Raw genomic sequence first — 18,638 nt, 5'->3', positions numbered from 1 at the left:
TAACATGGCAGTGTTCATGTCATACAAACACAGGGACTTTGACTTTTTAAACAATTCAGCCAGAGAACACCAAAGTAAAATTATCAGGAAGTGATACACTTTTGTTCTTTACTAGAAATTATGTTTAAAAGGGAATACTTTCTGCATAGTCATTTCCTTTTCTACTGTATCCATTCTTACTGGGCCATGAGAGTAGGAGTAGAGTGGTTTCTCTCACAGGTTTTACACAGTAGGCTATGGGTTTTGCTCAGCCACCCAAAAACACACATGCCACAGAGCGGGCACCTGAAGAGCAGGCAGCGCCCTGAGCACCCTCTCTGAAGATCCGCAAGCTAACAGTGATAGGAAGGGCACTCCACAAGCATCTCAGCTCATTCCCTGCACTTTCTGGAAACAAATGGTGATCAAATGGAATAATGCCCCTTCATCCAGATCTTGCTGTGAGTCTTAAACAGAGCAGAATTGAAAGTGAATGGCTTTTAAGATATGCAGCCTTCAATTGCCTCCCCATACCCACCCCTGAAATTCATGACTGTTAGCAACAGCAAAGTTAGGCTGCCTGTGCCAGGCAACAGCCAGTGGGGGGAAATAAAGAGAAAAAAAATGAAGCAATTAGCTGATGTACCCAAGTAGAGATGGGTTTTGCAGGATTTGTTTGTTTTCAGGGTTTTCTTGGTAGAATTGCCTTACTTAACTGCTAAATTACTACTTTATTATGGAGTTCAATTTTTTCTTTTTTCCCTCTTCTTCTTTTGTTTTGATCTTAAGACAGTCTCACTCTGTCACCCGGGCTGCAATGCAGTGCTACAAACATGACTCAATGCAGCCTCAGCCCCCTGGGATCAAGCGATCCTTCCACCTTAGCCACCTGTATAACTGGGACCACAGGCATGCCCCACCACAACCAGCTAATTTAAAAAAAAAAAAAATTTTTAGAGACAGTGGTCTCGCTTTCTTGCCCAAGTTGGTCTTGAACTCCTGGGCTCAAGTGATCCTCCCATCTAGGCCTCCCAAAATGCTGAGATTACAGGCACAAGCCACCATGCCCGGCCTCAGTTTTTTCTATCTATAGGTTGCAGTGCATTGGTGAATGATGAAATCATTTTGATAGGTCAGAACTGAGTTGTTTAAAAATGCAACAGGTGGGGGTGCATCACAGTTCAAAGAAGAAGTGTTGTTTCTCAGTTGTGTATGTTTGTACCCAGTTACGTTGTAAAGTGCACTACTGACTGGGGGTCATAATCAGAAATTTGAAAAACACTGGACTATAGTTTGCTTTATGATAAAGAAGGGCTTTTTTAACACCTTCTCTGTTTTTAACATATTTATTTTGACTGTATTCACCTGGTATTTGATTGCCTTAGCTAGATGAGTCAGGGTAAATAGCCTTTTCAGATATTTCACTGCTCTTTCCACTACAAATTTCCTGAACTCATATAGCATATTTAATCCATACATGTAATAGTAACGTCCTTCAGGCTATACGTCATATGAGTATATGGTCATTTAATCTACATTCTAAACTATTGCTGAGCATTGTACTGTATCCTCTGCATCCAAACAGTTGTTAAATAAATACACAGGACGCTTAGCATGGGGATGAGCCCTCCATAGCTTTCAAGTTACAAGAGCACCATCTGCTGGCGAAATATTTTCTTTGTAGGGAGAAAGTCAAAGACCTACCAAAAATGTACTGATTTTTCTAGCAAAAATTATAATTACATCACAAATACTTTGAAATTCTGCAGAGCTCCTTGCTTCATTCAGGAGTTTCGCTTCATTCCCCCTCTGAGAAGGAGTTTTTCTGTTCCTTAGCAGTGAAGGCAGGCAGTCTGTCCTTCCTGGTTTTCCGTTAAACTAAGCCGGTTTCAAGTTTCAGCTCCTCCTTGAATTCCAGGCTGCTGAGACTTCCCTCTAGAATCCTCCAACATGGAGCCTCTTGCAGCTTACCCGCTAAAATGTTCCGGGCCCAGAGCAAAGGTATTTGCAGTTTTGCTGTCTATGGTTCTATGCACAGTAACGCTATTTCTTCTACAACTAAAATTCCTCAAACCTAAAATCAACAGCTTTTATGCCTTTGAAGTGAAGGATGCAAAAGGAAGAACTGTTTCTCTGGAAAAGTATAAAGGCAAAGTAAGTTGCATCATCTGATTTTTATTGTTACCGTTTCTCCTTGTCTCTGTTTATTCCTCTTAATAAAATCATTTTTTGCTGTTACATGGTCATAAGTTGGAATTTAGTCTTCAGAGTAATTGTATTAGTACATCACTTTCATTATTAGAGTTCTGATAGTTTGCTTCTAAATAATAAATTCCGATTATCTCGTTTTCTTTAAAATGCTTTAATTTTGTGCTGAATTGATATGTAAAGTTGTTTGGAAAATACTTATAGTTAGTAATGTGAACATGATGACATTTATTAATAAAAGTATTGGTTCTATAATCTAATGACTTTAAAAAGCACTTATCAAGGATCATAGTTTTATCTTTAATTTAAAAATAAACTTTCATGAGTACCTAATGCTTGTTTAATGGCAGTACTATTTCAGGGCCTTAACCCAGGCATCTAGGTTACAGTTTTCAATAGAACGTTGTGTGTCCAAAAATATGAAAAAAACATCAATCAGAGGTTATAGTCCCCCCAAATTGTTTAGGATTTTAACTACTTGCAGAATTTTTTAAAATCTTTTGCTTCACTTTCCGGTTGGATTTTTTTCTTTTTCCGGGAGGTTTCACTAGTTGTAAACGTGGCTAGTGACTGCCAACTCACAGACAGAAATTACTTAGCACTGAAGGAACTGCACAAAGAGTTTGGACCATCCCACTTCAGCGTGTTGGCTTTTCCCTGCAATCAGTTTGGAGAATCGGAGCCCCGCCCGAGCAAGGAGGTAGAATCTTTTGCAAGAAAAAACTACGGAGTAACATTCCCCATCTTCCACAAGATTAAGATTCTAGGATCAGAAGGAGAACCTGCATTTAGATTTCTTGTTGGTAAATATCTGCCTTGCCTCACCAGTATAATGTTTTAAATTGCTTTTCATTTTTAAACAATTATATCAGGACAATACTCTCCTATCTCATTTGAAACTTTGGATCAGGAAAGCTTCATAAAACTATCAAAGAGCCAGAATCTCATCCTTTGTAACTTCTAGGAGTTATGCTCCCCTGAAACCAATGTTTTAGCGTCTCAGATGGTAAAATAATTCTATTCCAATGTATTTTATTCCTTACGACCATCTTCCTGAAGAATTTATTTAAAGTGTGCCCATGGCCATTTTCACAAAATATCTTAATTCTCCTCTCGTGTAACTAGCATCTGGGGAAATGTCCCTTCCCATCATTAAAGCCACCCAGCTCTCATGAATAGTGCTGGGCAATATTAGTTAACATATGTTTGTGGCTAATTTTATGTTGCCTTTCTTATCTGAAACAATATTCTCAAGGATGAATATGTCAGCTTACCAGATTTTTGCTAAAATCCAAAAACATATAACTTGATTTTCTTTAGAGGGCAGTAGTGTTAGGCTATCTCTCCAATTAAGCTAGCTACAGAAATCTGTTTAAAGACTTGCCAAGGTCACTTAGCACAAAGGTCATAAGGCGTAGTGACAGCATATAGGCTTTGGCCTCAGGCTACCTGAGTTCAAATCCCTGCTCTCTTGTTTTTGCTGTGTGGCTTCTTAACTTCTCTGTGCCTGTTTCTCATTTGTTAAATGGGCTATCAATAGTACTGACTTCTTAAGATTGTTTGGAATTAAGTGTGTTAATAGTAAAAATAAAGTACTTATACACCGCTTGATCTGTGCCAGACACTGTTCTAAATGACATTAGTCAAAAAAAAAAAAAAAAAGGCCGGACGTGGTGGCTCACGCCTGTAATCACAGCACTTTGGGAGGCCAAGGCAGGCAGATCACTTGAGGTCAGGAGTTAGAGACTAGTCTGGCCAATGTAGTGAAACCCTGTCTCTACTAATAATACAAAAATTAGCCAGGCGTGGTGGTGGGCACCTGTAATCCCAGCTATTCGGGAGGCTAAGGCAGGAGATTCGCTTGAACCCAGAGGCAGAGGTTGCAATGAGCTGAAATCGCGACACTGCACTCCAGCCTGGGCGACAGAGCAAGCCTCCATCTTAAATCAATCAATCAATCAATCAATAAAGGACATTAGCTAACATTCTCTCATCTAACTTATTCTGATGACATCTTCAGTCCTATTTTCACTGTAGATAACTTGGGTTTTGATAAAACTATGACCTCACTCAGGCAATCAAGCTTCTAATCCAACAAACCAAATCGTGATCTATAATATTTCACATAAATGTGAAGTCACAATCTTCTAAAAACATTATATTTAATTTCTAGGGAAAGTTGATATAATGCCTAACACCATAAATGGCAACCACAGCGAGGTCTTTATTCCTTTTATTTTGAGGGTGCACTGAGGAAAGAAAAGCCCAAGCACATGCCATTGAACTAATCATTCTTCAGTTATAGCAGCCAGATACGTGGGTGCAATAGCTCATAGGTTATTTCTCTTTATCACTACAAACCTTCTGAAACCCCTCTTAGCCTGTGTAATCAAAAAGGTAACAGTGATTTAAGGTTTCATTCCACTTACATAGGATCATAGGGCCCAAAGGTTAAGAGCATGGGCTCTGGAGTAAAAAGGCCTGTATAGCAATCCTGGCTCGACCACTCACTGGCCACGTGACCTTGTGTCTAGGCCTCCATTTATCTCATCTGCAAAACGGGGATGATAATAATACCCACCTCATAGGGTCCCTGTAAGATTAAATGAGAGGATCAATTTGAAGCACGCAGCATCCATTACTAGGCACATAGTAAGCACTTCATAAATTTTAGTTATAATTATTATATTTTTTCTCACGTTAGTCAATAAAATGAACATAAATCTTGAGTGGTATAAATAGAAAAAACATCTACATTTCTTACATAAATTAAGGTTTATCAAAAGGATATCATGGCTGGGCATGGTGGCTCATGCCTGTAATCCCAGCACTTTGGGAAGCCAAGACAGGAGGATCACTTGAGTGCCCAGGAGTTCAAGGGCAGCCTGGGCAATACAGCGAGACCCTGCCAAAAAAAAAGTTATTGCTTTTCAAAATAAGGTGATTATTCACTTTGGGAGGCCAAAACCCCATCTCCACTCAAAATACAAAAATTCACCTAGTGTGGTGGCACACACCTGTAATCCCAGCAATTTGGGATTACAACTTTAATTTTTTTTTTTTTTTTTTTTTTTTTTGCTTTTATTTTACTTGACACAGAGTTTCGCTCTTGTCCCCCAGGCTGGAGGACAATGGCGTGATCTCAGCTCACTGCAACCTCCGCCTCCTGGGTTCAAGTGATCCTACTGTCTCAGCCTCCCAAGTAGCGGGGATTACAGGCACATGCCAACACACCCAGCTAATTTTTTGTATTTTTAGTAGAGACAGGATTTCACCATGTTGGGCAGGCTGGTCTCAAACTCCTGACCTTAGGTGATCCACCCACCTCAGCCTCCCAAAGTGCTGGGATTACAGGCATAAGCTACCACTCCCGGCCTACTTTGTTTTATTTCATGATACTAAGATCACATCCTAGATGAGTAGACTCATAGGTGAAGTCATCAAGTATATTGAAATCTGGTTACTCTAACCTTGAGTTTCACTTTGTTTGGGTGTTTTGTTTTTGATATTATGACAATCCTAGAACTTGATACTAAAGTTGTCATTTATGCAGATACTAATAGAAGTGAAAATCTTGACAAAGAATAAAATTATGCTCATGAAAATATGTTCTGGATATTTTAGATTCTTCAAAGAAGGAACCAAGGTGGAATTTTTGGAAGTATCTTGTCAACCCTGAGGGTCAAGTTGTGAAGTTCTGGAGGCCAGAGGAGCCCATTGATGTCATCAGGCCTGACATAGCAGCTCTGGTTAGACAACTGATCATAAAAAAGAAAGAGGATCTATGAGAATGCCATTGCATTTCTAATAGAACAGAGAAATGTCTCCATGAGGGTTTGGTCTCATTTTAAACACTTTTTTTGGAGACAATGTCTCACTCTGTCACCCAGGCTGGAGTGCAGTGGTGCAACCTCAGCTCATTGCAACCTCTGCCTCTTTAAACATGCTATTAAATGTGGCAAAGAAGGATTTTTTTTTTAATGTTATCTTGCTATTAAGTGGTAATGAATGTTCCCAGGATGAAGATGTTACCCAAAGCAAAATCAAGAGTAGCCAAAGAATCAACATGAAATATATTAACTACTTCCTCTGACTGTGCTAAAGAATTCAGAATTCAGTGACCAATGTGCCTCAATATCTTATTGTTCAACTTGACATTTTCTAGGACTGTACTTGATGAAAATACTAACACACTAGACCATTCTTTGGATTCAAGAGCACTGTGTATGACTGAAATTTCTGGAATAACTGTAAATGGTTATGTTAATGTAATAAAACACAAATGTTGAAAAGTATAAAATATATATACATAGATTCAAATCCTTATATATGTGTGCTTATTTTATGTACAGGATTTTGTTTGCTTTTTCTCTTTAAGTGTAGGTTCCTAGTGTTTTACTATAACTGTCACTATGTATGCAACTGACATATATAAATAGTCATTTATAAATGGCCATATTATAACATTTGAAAAAGTCTTCATTTTCAGTATTTCTCTCTGCATTATTTTTTAGAAGCAACTCAAATTCTGTAATCATAATATTACCAAATAAGTCAGTCTTTATTCTTGCGTGAAAATCCCAAGTGTAGAAAAAAGGACATGAGTACAAGATCATTTAGCTTGATTCCTTATAGGTTGATTTGGGTTGCTAATGTATTCATTCTAGATTAGCCACTTGGAAGGAATTCAATGCTGCATCATTCTGATGGCTGAAATAGTAAAAACCAACTCCAAACAGCCTAAACTCTAGTGTAAAAATGGGGTGATCATATAAGTCCTAAAGTGTAGATCAGCAGTCACTGAACCTCTTAGTAGAGTCACAAGGCACTTCTTCTCCCAAAGTCATGGCCTTTATATTTTGTTAGCCTTATAATTGGCTAACAAAGCAAACTGCCAAGTTGGTGAAGGTTGATTATTGCCTCATGAAATACACATTCACTGCATAAAATAAATAGGAAGATGGCCAAAAATGTAAAAATAGTCATATAAAGTTTTCTAAGAAGAAAAAGACCCGATTTAAGTAGTCTGTGACTTGACTCCCAAATCCTGACCTAATGGATGAAAGTGAAGATGTTTCTTATGGCGAATTCAGTAATGCTACCTCAGTAAATAGTTCTGTATATGTATTTGGACCAAAGTTCTTAGATAAACCAAAAATACTTCATGAAGCATCTTCTGCTTCAAAGTACATATCCAGCCACCCAGCTATGAAGGTATTTAGAAAGATATTTGGTGGAGGTGGAGGTGGAGTTTCTACCAGAAGTCAAGAGGATTTGTAGGGATAGCCTCACGAATGCCAGATGAGTGTGTCAGCAAGCCTGCTCCTACCGCTCGCCAGCTGCGTGACTTTAGGCAAGTCACTTAAGTACCTTATTTCAGTTTCCTCACCTGTAAATTGAACAGGGGTTGAATGGAATAAAAAAGCCCTTTGCAACTTTAAAAGTCAATTAACACACTTAGCAAGGTGTTTTAAGTGACCAGGAAGGAAATCAGAATTAACCTGGATTGCTGGAACAAAAACAGAAGCCACCCAACAAGTCTATCTGTCCTTTGCAATTTTGCCCCAAGAGCCTATTAGCAATTTGAATTATGAGCCTCTAAGAAAACTTTTGTTCAGGCGGCCCCTCCAAGTGTTGCTGCCAGAGAACTCTTGCCTTGTATCCCCACATACGCCTTCCATGAGCTCATAGCAGTGCTGTGGCACTGCAGGGGTGTTTTATGCGTTCACGTTAGGGGCCTGAGCAGAACTGCGTATGCCAGCACCACATGGGCAGCAGAGACTCCCCACTGCCAGATGGATGATAATGGAGCTGAACTGGGAACAACCAGGACTGTCCCAGTCAACATGATACAGATGAACGTCCTGCCGTAAGTCACTAGTTCTCTTCAAAGCCAGATAAAGTGGGTTTCTTCACTTACATCTCTAATCTTGGTTGCCTTATTCAACCTACAGATTCTATGTCAGTGCTGGATTTTCTCCCCTTGCCCTTTAGGTAAGCAGAGTAGGCAGGCGGAGATTTGAAAGCATGTCATACGTATTGCCTTGAAAGAAAGGACATTCAGGTGTCCCTTCGGGGTTCCGTAACAACTAGGTTATGTGTGCTGAGAGAGGGATTGGAGTCATTTGCTAAGGTGCTGCTACCTGTAACTCAAATGCCTCATAGGAATACCAGTGGACAAACACACAGAGGAAAAGTTGAATCTTTCCTATATTGGACAATCTTCCTTCAGTCTTGTTTCTGCATCAAAAAGTCTGGGACATGGAGTGCTACAGGATGCCTGGGCTAAGGACTGTAACAGAAAAATATCAACATCAGAGCCAGGCGCAGTGACTCACTCCTGTAATCCCAGCACTTAGGGAGGCCGAGGCAGGTGGATCACTTGAGGTCAGGAGTTCGAGACCATCCTGGCCAACATGGTGACCATCTTTGTATTTGTATTTTTTGTAAAAGATACAAAAATTAGCTGGGCATGGTGGCATGTGCCTGTAATCCCAGCTACTTGGGAGGCTGAGGCAGAAGAATCACTTGAAAACAGGAGGCTGAGGTTGCAATGAGCCAAGATCACACCACTGCACTCCAACCTGGGTGACAGAGCAAGACCCCATCTCAAAGACTCTGTCTCAAAAAAAAAAAAAAAAGAGAAAAAGAAAAATATCATGCATCACATAAAAGAGTATTCAGCTGTTGTCCTTGTGAAAAAGGAAAAGGACAAAATCAAATGCATTTTAACTGTGGTAACTAATTCACTGACTTGAAGTTTGCTTTGTTTGTTTTCTTTGGTGCGTAGAGAAGAATACTTCATACTAACTCCTGATCATCTTACAGCAGACGGAACAACAGAGTGTTAGAGACTGGAATAAATATGAATTTGCCTGAAATGTGCCCTGAAAGTTGTATTTCATTTTTTTAAATGTTTAACAATTACACTGTATCAATAGTATGTATACATGTACATATGTATAATTCTTAATAACTGCAGTGTATGTAGCATATATATAATGGTGGCTGGTACATGTTTAATAGCAGACTCTGGAGGAGGAATCCTGACATACAGCGTTTGCCAGTTCAGTGTAAATGCTCATGCTCCCTCATGGCCAATTTCAATCTACCAATGGTTTAGTAACTAGGATGCAAAATTTCTAAAAATATGACAATTGGGGATGGGCATAATGGCACAGGCCTGTAATACCAGCACTTTAAGCAGCTGAGGAGGGAGGATCACTTGAACCCAGGAGTTAGAGACAAGCCTGGGGCAACATGGCAAAACCCCGTCTCCACAAAAAAATCAAAAAATTAGCTGGGTGTGGTGGCACATGCCTCAGGTCCCAGCTACATAGGAGGCTGAGGTGGAAGGATTGCTTGAGCCCAAAGAGATCAAGGCTGCAGTGAGCCGAGATGGCTCCACTAAACTCCAGCCTGGGCAACAGAGCGACCCTGTCTCTGCAAAAAAAAAAAAAAAAAAAAAAAAAAAAAAAAAAAAAAAAAAATTTAATTAGCCAGGTATGGTAGCACATACCTGTGGTTCCATCTCCTCAGGAGGCTGAGGTGAGAGGATTGCTTAAGCCCAGGAGGTAGAGGCTGCAGTGAGCCATGATTGCACCACATTGATTTGTGGTGTTCCTTTGAAAGAAAAATGACATGTTTGGGTGGAGCTGATATGAGGACACTCTGTCTATATTTAGTCCTCTGCTTGATTTTATCTTTCCCATAGAATAAAATTCTAATAATTGTTATGCCTAGAAACTAATCCATCACACTCCTTCCCACTCTTCCCTTCCCCTCCTCCAGCTGAACTGTTAAGTATGTCTCTTGCAGAGCAGCATAGTGTCTTTGCAGGGAAATAAAACACAGCAGAGAGAGAGAAAGAAGGAGGCTATCACTATAATAGTGAGAGGTTCAGAGGGCAGCGATGGGAGGTAGTGACATTCCCAGTATCAGTGAACAGCCAAGAGACTGCCCCAAGAGAAAACACCTGGGAGAAAATACTTGGCCATCAGCAGAGCCTCCCTCCTCTTTTTCCAATCCCTTTTCCCTCTGTTTGACCCTTGATATCCCAGTGTGTATCCCTTTCTTTCCCTCTCCCACCTATGGAAACATTTTCTCTTTTAATTTGTATCTTCACTTGCCTCCTAACCCATTCATCTCTTTAACGTATTTTTTATTTCTTTAACATATTTTTATTTCATTCCATTCCTTCCCTCTTTTCTCATCATCTCAATAATATGAGACTAAACCACAACTTTAAATGTCTTCTGTTTATTGAACATAAAGTTGGTTTCCCTACAGAATCAACAGTTCTAAAAAAGAAAATTTTTTTTTAAATTTAAGTTGTCATTTTCAGAAACAGAAAATCAATTATGGCATATTCTCACTTCTAAGTGGGAGCTAAACAATGGGTACACATGGACATGAAGATGGAAACAGTAGACACTGGGGACTCCAGAAGGGGTAGGAAGAAAGGAACACAAGGACCGAAAAACTACCTATTGGGTACAATGATCATTATTTGGGAGACAGGTTCACTAGAAGCCCAAACCCCAGCATCACCCAATATATTCACGTAACAAACCTGCACATGTACCCCTTGATCTAAAATAAAATAAAGTTGGCATTTTATGTCTTGCTGTTTAATTTTAAAAAACTAAAACACAAAAGCCAAGACTTCTAAATTTAGTAGGTTTTATTTTTATCACCAGGTCAGTGACTCTGTATAGAAAATAACATGTTGAAATTTAACCTTAAAAAGAGACAAGATGAAAACAATTTTTACATGGAAGATATACTTAAACATAAATCTCCTGAAAGTGAATAACACTGGGCAACAACAAAAAGAGAATGTGATTTGAAAGTAGTAAAATGCATAAGAATCAAACTAGAGATATCTATTTAACCCATGTTCTAGAAATATGTTTATATTTAAATAAGGAAAGCATAAAAATCATTTTACCAATAACTTACAATCCAGTACAGTAGAGAATGTGAAATATTTCTTATATCTCATCTATGGCTTAACTAACTGATGGCACCACCAAAGTCAGTTCCACTAACTGGCTACAAATGTCCACACAAGAATACTGCATGTCTGGAAGCCAGCACATATCTGTACTGCTTCATGGGCCAAAATGCCTCTCAGGGAATGAGAAAATATTTAAAGTCATAATGTATGATCAGTTCTTCCCACTTCACAAGTTAAATCTCTTGCTCCCTTCCAAATATTTCATGAACCTGTGTTTTTACAGAAAATGAAGTGAAAGGATTGAGGTAAATCTTCCAAAAAAAATTAAACCATTCCCCATCCAAAAAAAATTCCCAATATTCTTGATATTTCAAGTGAAAAATGTTTTAGTTGACTGACTCATCTGGAAAATTACCTCAACTTTCCCTCCAGCTGGTACACACAGTCACGGTTTTGGAAACCGATTCTAATGCTGTATTCAGAAACTAATGATGCAGAAAGAATCCCAAAGACTTCACTGAAAATCTGGGGACACATTGTAGGTCCATTCCACATTGTTATTACATTCTAAACCTTACATGTAAAAATATATAATTTCACAAATACTTAAACACTGTCTACTCCGAAAGACTCCAAAGACTCCAAAAATATTTCTTAAAAACTTTTAGTTATGGAAAAGCAGGCATAAGTAAATTTTTCTTAAAAGGAAAAAAATTTAAGTAATTGTAGTACTTTCCTTACCATTATAAAACTGTCCATTGTATTATAAGTATTACTGTATTGTAAGTTAATGGCAATAATATATTATGGTAAATAGTGCCTTGCTTCATAGCAGAAAGTACACGTAAACACACACTAATTACAGATTCAGTTACACTCTGATTTTCATTGTATATGCAATAAGACAGCAGTTGCATGTTAGCTGATGCCATTCACATTTTCAACCAGCTAACAATACACTGCCAGCTCATCACACACAGGTAGCCAGAGCACTTCATTGACAAGAAGAATTTATCCAGAAGCAAGTGGCAGGGTAGTTGTGGCTGCTGACTTGACTCAAGCAGCCAGCTAACAATACACTGCCTACCTGATTCAGGTCACTGCTGATTCTCGTGGCCCAGAAAGTCACCGAGGCTAAATTTGTAACATGAACACAGTGGCAGAACTCTAATCTTAATAGTCACATTAAAGAAAACTTATAGACAAAATGTATTACTTCAGGACTATAAGAAATAAAATCAATATTTGCTTGAATCTAGTCAAGAACATAAAAGGTAAACAAAAACTTTAAAATGTTCAGAATACTCACACTTAGGTTTTCCAAATTAAATGCTTGGATAATGAAGATATGTTACTGCAGTACAAATGAATTTTAAAAGTTCCTTAACTGTAGACAGCTTACGCTTGTAATCCCAGCACTTTGGGAGGCCAAGGTTGGCTAATCCCCTGAGGTCACAAGTTCGAGACCAGCCTGGCCAACATGGTGAAACCCTGTCTCTACTAAAAATACAAAAATTAGCCCGGCATGATGGTGCTGCCTGTAATCCCAGCTACTCAGGAGTCTGAGGCATGAGAATCACTTGAGCCCGGAAGCCGGAGTTTGCAGTGAGCCGAGATTGCACCACTGCACTCCAACCTGGGCAACAAAGCAAGACTCTGTCTCAAAAAAATAAATAAAAAGTTACTTAACTATAGCTTTTCAAATCACTTCTATTTACTGATCAAAAGATTAGTTGCCTGTATTAGAAGGTAAAATATCTAGGAGTCGTGATAATACATAAGCTGGGCATGACACAAAACTGCAGCAGTGTTTGGGGGGAAGAAATCAACATTAAAGTATTTAAGAAATGTAAGGGCTTAAATGTGATTAGTTTCCTCCTACTAGAAATGACATTAGTAATCGAGTTCTGCAAATGCAATTATGTATTCAATTTAGGATGTTACCACTTGAATACAGAAATTTTTTTTTAAGAGGCGGGGTCTGGCTCTGTCCTCCAGGCTGGAGTGCAGTAGTGCAATCATAGCTCACTGCAGCCTTGAACTCCTAGGCTCAAGCGATCTTCCTGCCTCAGGCTCCCAAGTAGCTGGGACTACAAGCACAAGTCACCATGCCCAGCTAATTTTTGCAGTTTTTTTGTAAAGACAAGGTCTCCCTGTGTTGTCCAGGCTCGTCTTGAAGTCCTGGCCTCAAATGATCCTCCTGCCTCAGCCTCCCAAAGTGCTGGGATTATAGGCATGAGCCACGGTGCCTAGTTGAAACATTTACATAAGATCTAGAAAAATATATTAAAATGGTGATGGATTTGGAACTAGAATCTATGAGTACAGGTCAAAGGAAGATGAACTATTGAGCCTAGAGAGAAGCATGGTAAATGGTGACCGACATCTGAAGCAGATGAAGGCTGTTTATGAAACATGTTTCTAAAACCGTTTAAATTTGTTTCCTTTTACACTGATTACAAGAGACACTAAAGACCTTTGGGTTTGGTCTTTCAAAGAGAACAGGTAATACTTCGGATCAACTTTAAACAGCTCACGTTAAAAACCGTGGTTTATGCCACTTCTCCACATTGTCCACAAGATGGCACCATTTCCATTTCTTTGGGGGCCGTGCTTCTGAATGCAACAGAGAGGAGTACAACAAACAACTGTTAAAATTATTAACAGGGGCCGGGCCCCGTGGCTCAAGCCTGTAATCTCAGCACTTTGGGAGGCCGAGACGGGTGGATCACGAGGTCAGGAGATCGAGACCATCTTGGCTAACACGGTGAAACCCCGTCTCTACTAAAAAATACAAAAAAAACTAGCCGGGGGAGGTGGCGGAGTCCCAGCTACTCGGGAGGCTGAGGTGGGAGAATGGCGTGGACCCGGGAGGCGGAGCTTGCAGTGAGCTGAGATCCGGCCACTGCACTCCAGCCTGGGCTACAGAGCGAGACTCCGTCTCAAAAAAAAAAAAAAAGTATTAACAGCCGCTAGCAATACACTGCCTACCTGACATCCCAGCTTTATCCTTTGCTGTGGAGGCAAAAACTAGAAAGAACGATTCAGATGCAAATGATTGCATTATTTTTCTGGGATCTTCAGTTTCGTAAAGAAATTTTTTTAGTATGTAATAAGATACTGTACTTAAATTCTCATATTTTCAGACCAGCTCATACTTCCTACAAATACATTCTTTACCAAGAATTCGTTTGTTCAAGATCAGAATTAAAACAGAGAACAAGAACAAGCCCTGGACACTCACCTTGGTGGAGCTTTGACTTTTCTTCTGCTTCAGTTCTTTGGAGAGCACCCGCATGATACTTTCCTTTGAAAACACAGATAATATATTGAGAGAGAAACTATTTAGCAAAATCATAATTTCAGGTGTGGAATTTTTCTAGATCCTGTGCTTGTCAGATTACACTTTTTTTTTTTTTTTAAGGCAACTAGGCACCTTCAGAATATAACTAAATTACTTCATTCAAATGTACGACCCGGGCTTAGAGTTTGGTAACACCTCTTGGTCCTAAACAGGTATTACGAACGGGGCCTTTGACCCCGCATTAGAGACTTGGGGAGAATGCAAAACAGGGCATTACTCACCCACAGCATCTCCTCTTCGGTGCGGACCCTCCGAGGCGCGGTGCGCTCCAGTTTCCACTCCATCTCCGGCTGACTTCGCCCTGCCTGGCGTTTGGCCTCTCTCCTCGACCGCCTCTGGTTTTCTTTCCAGGTCTAAGTCAGTCTTGACGCCTAATCGTCAAACCCCTGGAGTCCCGTCCCCCAAGACCATTCTATTTCACCACCTCCCTCCAGGTCCCCCACTCCTCCCACCGCCGCTGCAAGGTGTTCCCCTGGGTACCATTTAAAAACCAGGCGGCGCGGCAGTTGGCGCGGGAATCCCCCTCGCCGCCTTCTTATTGGCCTGCGCCGCGGTGACGTCAGAGCCCAGGAGGGATTCCCCGGCGCGCGCCGCGGCCCCGCCCCTGCCGGCCCTCTCTGCGCCCCGCCCAGTCACCGCCTCCGAACTAGGCGCGCACCCGGGCGCCAAGCTTTGCCGGGAGCCGTGGCGGGTCTGCGGCTGGGCCTGGCACCGGGGGCTGCCACCGCAGTGGGAGGCAGAGGGGTTGGCGGGCTAAGAAGCGGGTTCTGGGAGTTCACAATCTTTCCATTTTCAGAAACAAGAATGTTTCCTTATAACGGCCCTAATCCCTGTTTCTCGGCTCTCACTTCTCTTTGTCCAACCACATCCTGCCTTTGCAGGATCGGAGGGTGTACAGCTCTCTGGCCTCTGTCCGTTGGTAATCGCTGTGTCAGCTATTGATGTGAGGCGTGTTCGTCAGCTCTGCGTTTTCAGACAGGCAAGAAAACGTGGCAAGATTTCTATGCCGATCAAAACGGAGAGCGTTGACATATTTATGCAATAAATTATTCTCCCTGCTCTATACATTGGGAAGTGGTCAGGTCCTCTCACTCGGGCTTCTGAGCCCCGTTCCTAAGTAGGAGGTCGGTGAGAGAGGTGAAAAGGTAGTGAAAGAACCAGGACAGGCAGGACCTCATAAGGCGTGAAGGGGTCAGAAAGCTGAGCACACTGGGAACTCCGTGATAAAGGGGGAGAGGAAGATATTGAGGGTTGAGGAAGAGGTCTGCCGGGAAATGACAAGCAGCCAGATGGGCTGTGCAGCCTTAGCTACCCATCTGAGCTGCCAAGAGAGTTGTGCCATATGGCAAGAGGAGACACTGCGTCTGGGAAGCCTCTGAAAGCCTGGCAGCCTGTTTGTTCCTCCCTTGCTAACCCCCCAACCATTTTTGACATTGGATTGTATTTTGCTTTAAGTCAATGTGAGTTTGTGTGTTTTTCTGGTGAAACAGTTCATAGATACCAGATACTGACATGGGCCAGTGACCGCCCCCCAAAAAAGAAGCTAAAACTCACTCCCCTGCTTTCCTTCATACTGAAAGCAAGAAAAAGTGGCATTAGAACTAAGACCCAATCTTAGACCAGTTTTCTATGTACGAGAATAATGCTGCATAGGGTAACTTAATCTTCAAATGACATATCAAAATGTTTGATAGTCAAATAACTAGTGGATTAAAAGATCTCCAAGTTTCACCCACAAGAAGTCTATTTTCCTTGCAGTGGAGTACTCATTCCAAATTCCGGTAAATCCTTTCTGCAAACATTAAGACTAAATAGAAGTAACCTATTATTGGATGAGAGTCAGATGCATTGTTAATTTAAATGATCAGTTTTGCAAATGTCAACAAAAACTCAAAGTATATTGGAAATAATATGAAGGACATTTTATCTTTGTTCTATTTTTAAATATAGTTCACATTTAACCATTTTGTATAAACACAGAATAAAAGCAATTCAATTAATAAGCTTATAAATGCATGTAAATTGGGATTTTTAGAATCCAGTTTCTTACAAGTACTAAGAATAGTGAATTATTCATTTAGAATGCAATTGTCTGTAAAAAAAAAAAATACATTTATAAATTCCGTTCTAGCCATTAATTCCACAGCATACATATACACAGCCTCCAAATGCCTTTTTTTCCCTTAGTGTAAACTAGAAAAGTATTAGTCAAGTATCTTTAGGAAGTTATTATGCAGTTGAATATTCAGATTAAATTTAAAATCAGAATGATGCAAATAGAAACTCGCCACTTGACAAATACTACAGTAATAACTGTCAAGAATACTAAAATTACCTTGCGTATGATGAGAATACTTCCCCCTATAATTAAACACAAAAATTAAAATCACAACTTTTCATTGGCCAAAACTGGCAGGGACCACCTTAACCAAGTGATCAAAGTTAACATCACCATTAATGAGACATGATGACATATTGTGCCTCATGAGAAGGACACATCACTTCTGTGATATTCTTGTCCCACAAAATGCATAAGCTTAATAGTGAGAAAATACTAGACAAACCCAAATTAAAAGACATTCCACTAAATTGGCCAGTACTCTTCAAAAGTATCATAGTCATGAATAAAGAAAGACTAAGAAACTGTCACAGATTAAAAGAAACAAGACATGCCAACTGAATGCATTGCAAGGTTCTGAATTGAATCCTGGACTAGAAAAAAGAAGACATTGGTTAGATAACTGTAGAAATTTGAATTAATCCATATCTGCACTTTAGTTAATAGAGTAGTAGTAATGTTGATTTCCTAGTTATGATTACTGTACTAGGGTTATGAAAAATGTTGAGATTTGTGAATGCTGAGTGAAGGATATAATGGAATTATTTGTACTATTTTTGAAACTTTTTTCTAAGCCTGAAATTATTTCAAAATGAAAAAAAATTAACATCGTGTGGTCATTCTAATAAAAAGCACTTTGGTAAAACTGTGTAGGGGAAAATAGAAATATCCTGTAAACATATTATCTTAATTGTTATCAAGTACGGTTTAGGAACAATGTCTAATTCAAATATTTATGTGCCTGAGAGTAGCTTTACTATCTTTAAAATGTTTCCTCTTTGAGAATGGGTTTTGCAGGAAGGATGTGACAATGAGAAAGGCTGTGAGGAAGACTCCTTGACAAAGGCCAATTCGAAGGATTTTGAGGAAAGAAAGGCGACGGGAGCGAGCAGAGGTGGAGCAGTGGAGGAAGGGAGAGAAAGTATTTGGAAAAGCTTCCCTTAACTCTCAAAGTCGCGGGTGCTGTTAGAATCTGAGTAGGTCCCTAACAATGGGAAGCAAGAGGATATTCAAGCTTCCCAAATGCGATCTCTTTTTTTTTTTTTTTTCAATTACACTTTCATTCTAAACATCAAGAATGTTAAATATCTCAGAAATATGCCATATACATGGGCCCGCTTCAGCGGCATATGCACTGAATGTGCAATATAGCAGGTACACTCCCTTCAGTCCGCTCTCCCAACCTCCTCCTTCCCCTAGCTTCGTCAGACCCTTTTCAATCTATTTGCACGTGCACACAGAGAGTCTGGCCCTATGGATCTTCCCCCACAAATGAGATCTCATTATACTTATCATTTTTCAACTTGTTTTCTCTAATTCACTGTATTCAACTAATTTCCGAGCAATGCAAACAGGAGAGCTCCCCAACCCCAACGCCAACGGCAGGTTTGCGCGCCGCTCCGGCCCGCGGTTCCTCCCGCCCGGGTCCTGGCTGGTCCCGCGCCTTCCGCCTGCTGGCTCCGGGCTACGCCCGCGCCCGCTCCCGCCCTTAGCTTCTGCGCGCCGCCCGGCAGCCCCTGCGCGCCTACTGGGCCAAAGGGACGGTTAGGAGTTTGCTCCAACGGTCCCTGGGGCACGCGTTTCCCGCCCAGCAGGGGTTGGGGAGCGCGAGCTGGGAGTGTGAGGTAAAGCGCCACGCCGGTAGGGGCTGTTACAGCTCCAGTCTGTGCGGGACAGGCGTTAGACTGCAGAAGGGGAGAGCTTAGGATAACCGCACTCTGGTGGCGCAAGGAAGTCAGCCACGGAGAAAAAGAAAGGGAAGGAAAAACATCGTCCAAGACTGATAAACT

The 18,638-nt window shown here is 40.6% G+C and overlaps 2 protein-coding genes across 4 annotated transcripts in view; one reads left to right on the top strand and one right to left on the bottom strand.

Moving 5' to 3' along the window:
- The window catches only part of CDC20B (cell division cycle 20B), a 58,224-nt gene extending 43,229 nt beyond the window's left edge, over positions 1-14,995 (bottom strand). The window contains exons 1-2 of the mRNA XM_050794696.1: positions 14,732-14,995; positions 14,391-14,453 (exon numbers count right to left, since the gene is read on the bottom strand). Of these exons, the coding sequence (XP_050650653.1) occupies positions 14,391-14,453; positions 14,732-14,794 (126 nt within the window). The 5' untranslated portion in view covers positions 14,795-14,995. The remainder of the gene's footprint in view (positions 1-14,390; positions 14,454-14,731) is intronic.
- On the top strand, positions 384-9,068 carry GPX8 (glutathione peroxidase 8 (putative)). 3 transcript variants are annotated; one of them, XM_050794693.1, is made up of 3 exons: positions 399-1,980; positions 2,729-2,990; positions 5,812-9,068. In XM_050794693.1, exons 1-3 carry the CDS (start codon positions 1,930-1,932, stop codon positions 5,973-5,975), a joined length of 477 nt encoding a protein of 158 aa, XP_050650650.1. In that variant the 5' UTR covers positions 399-1,929; the 3' UTR covers positions 5,976-9,068. The 3 variants fall into 3 exon arrangements, with proteins under 3 accessions (XP_050650651.1, XP_050650650.1, XP_050650649.1); XM_050794692.1 differs by having other exon boundaries at positions 405-2,133; positions 5,812-6,678; XM_050794694.1 differs by lacking the exon at positions 2,729-2,990 and having other exon boundaries at positions 384-2,133.
- Positions 14,996-18,638: the final 3,643 nt, after the last annotated feature.

This window comes from Macaca thibetana, chromosome 6 (genome assembly GCF_024542745.1).
Source record: "Macaca thibetana thibetana isolate TM-01 chromosome 6, ASM2454274v1, whole genome shotgun sequence".
In the NCBI taxonomy this organism is placed as follows: Eukaryota; Metazoa; Chordata; class Mammalia; order Primates; family Cercopithecidae; genus Macaca; species Macaca thibetana.
This window is presented reverse-complemented; position numbering and strand designations above follow the sequence as displayed.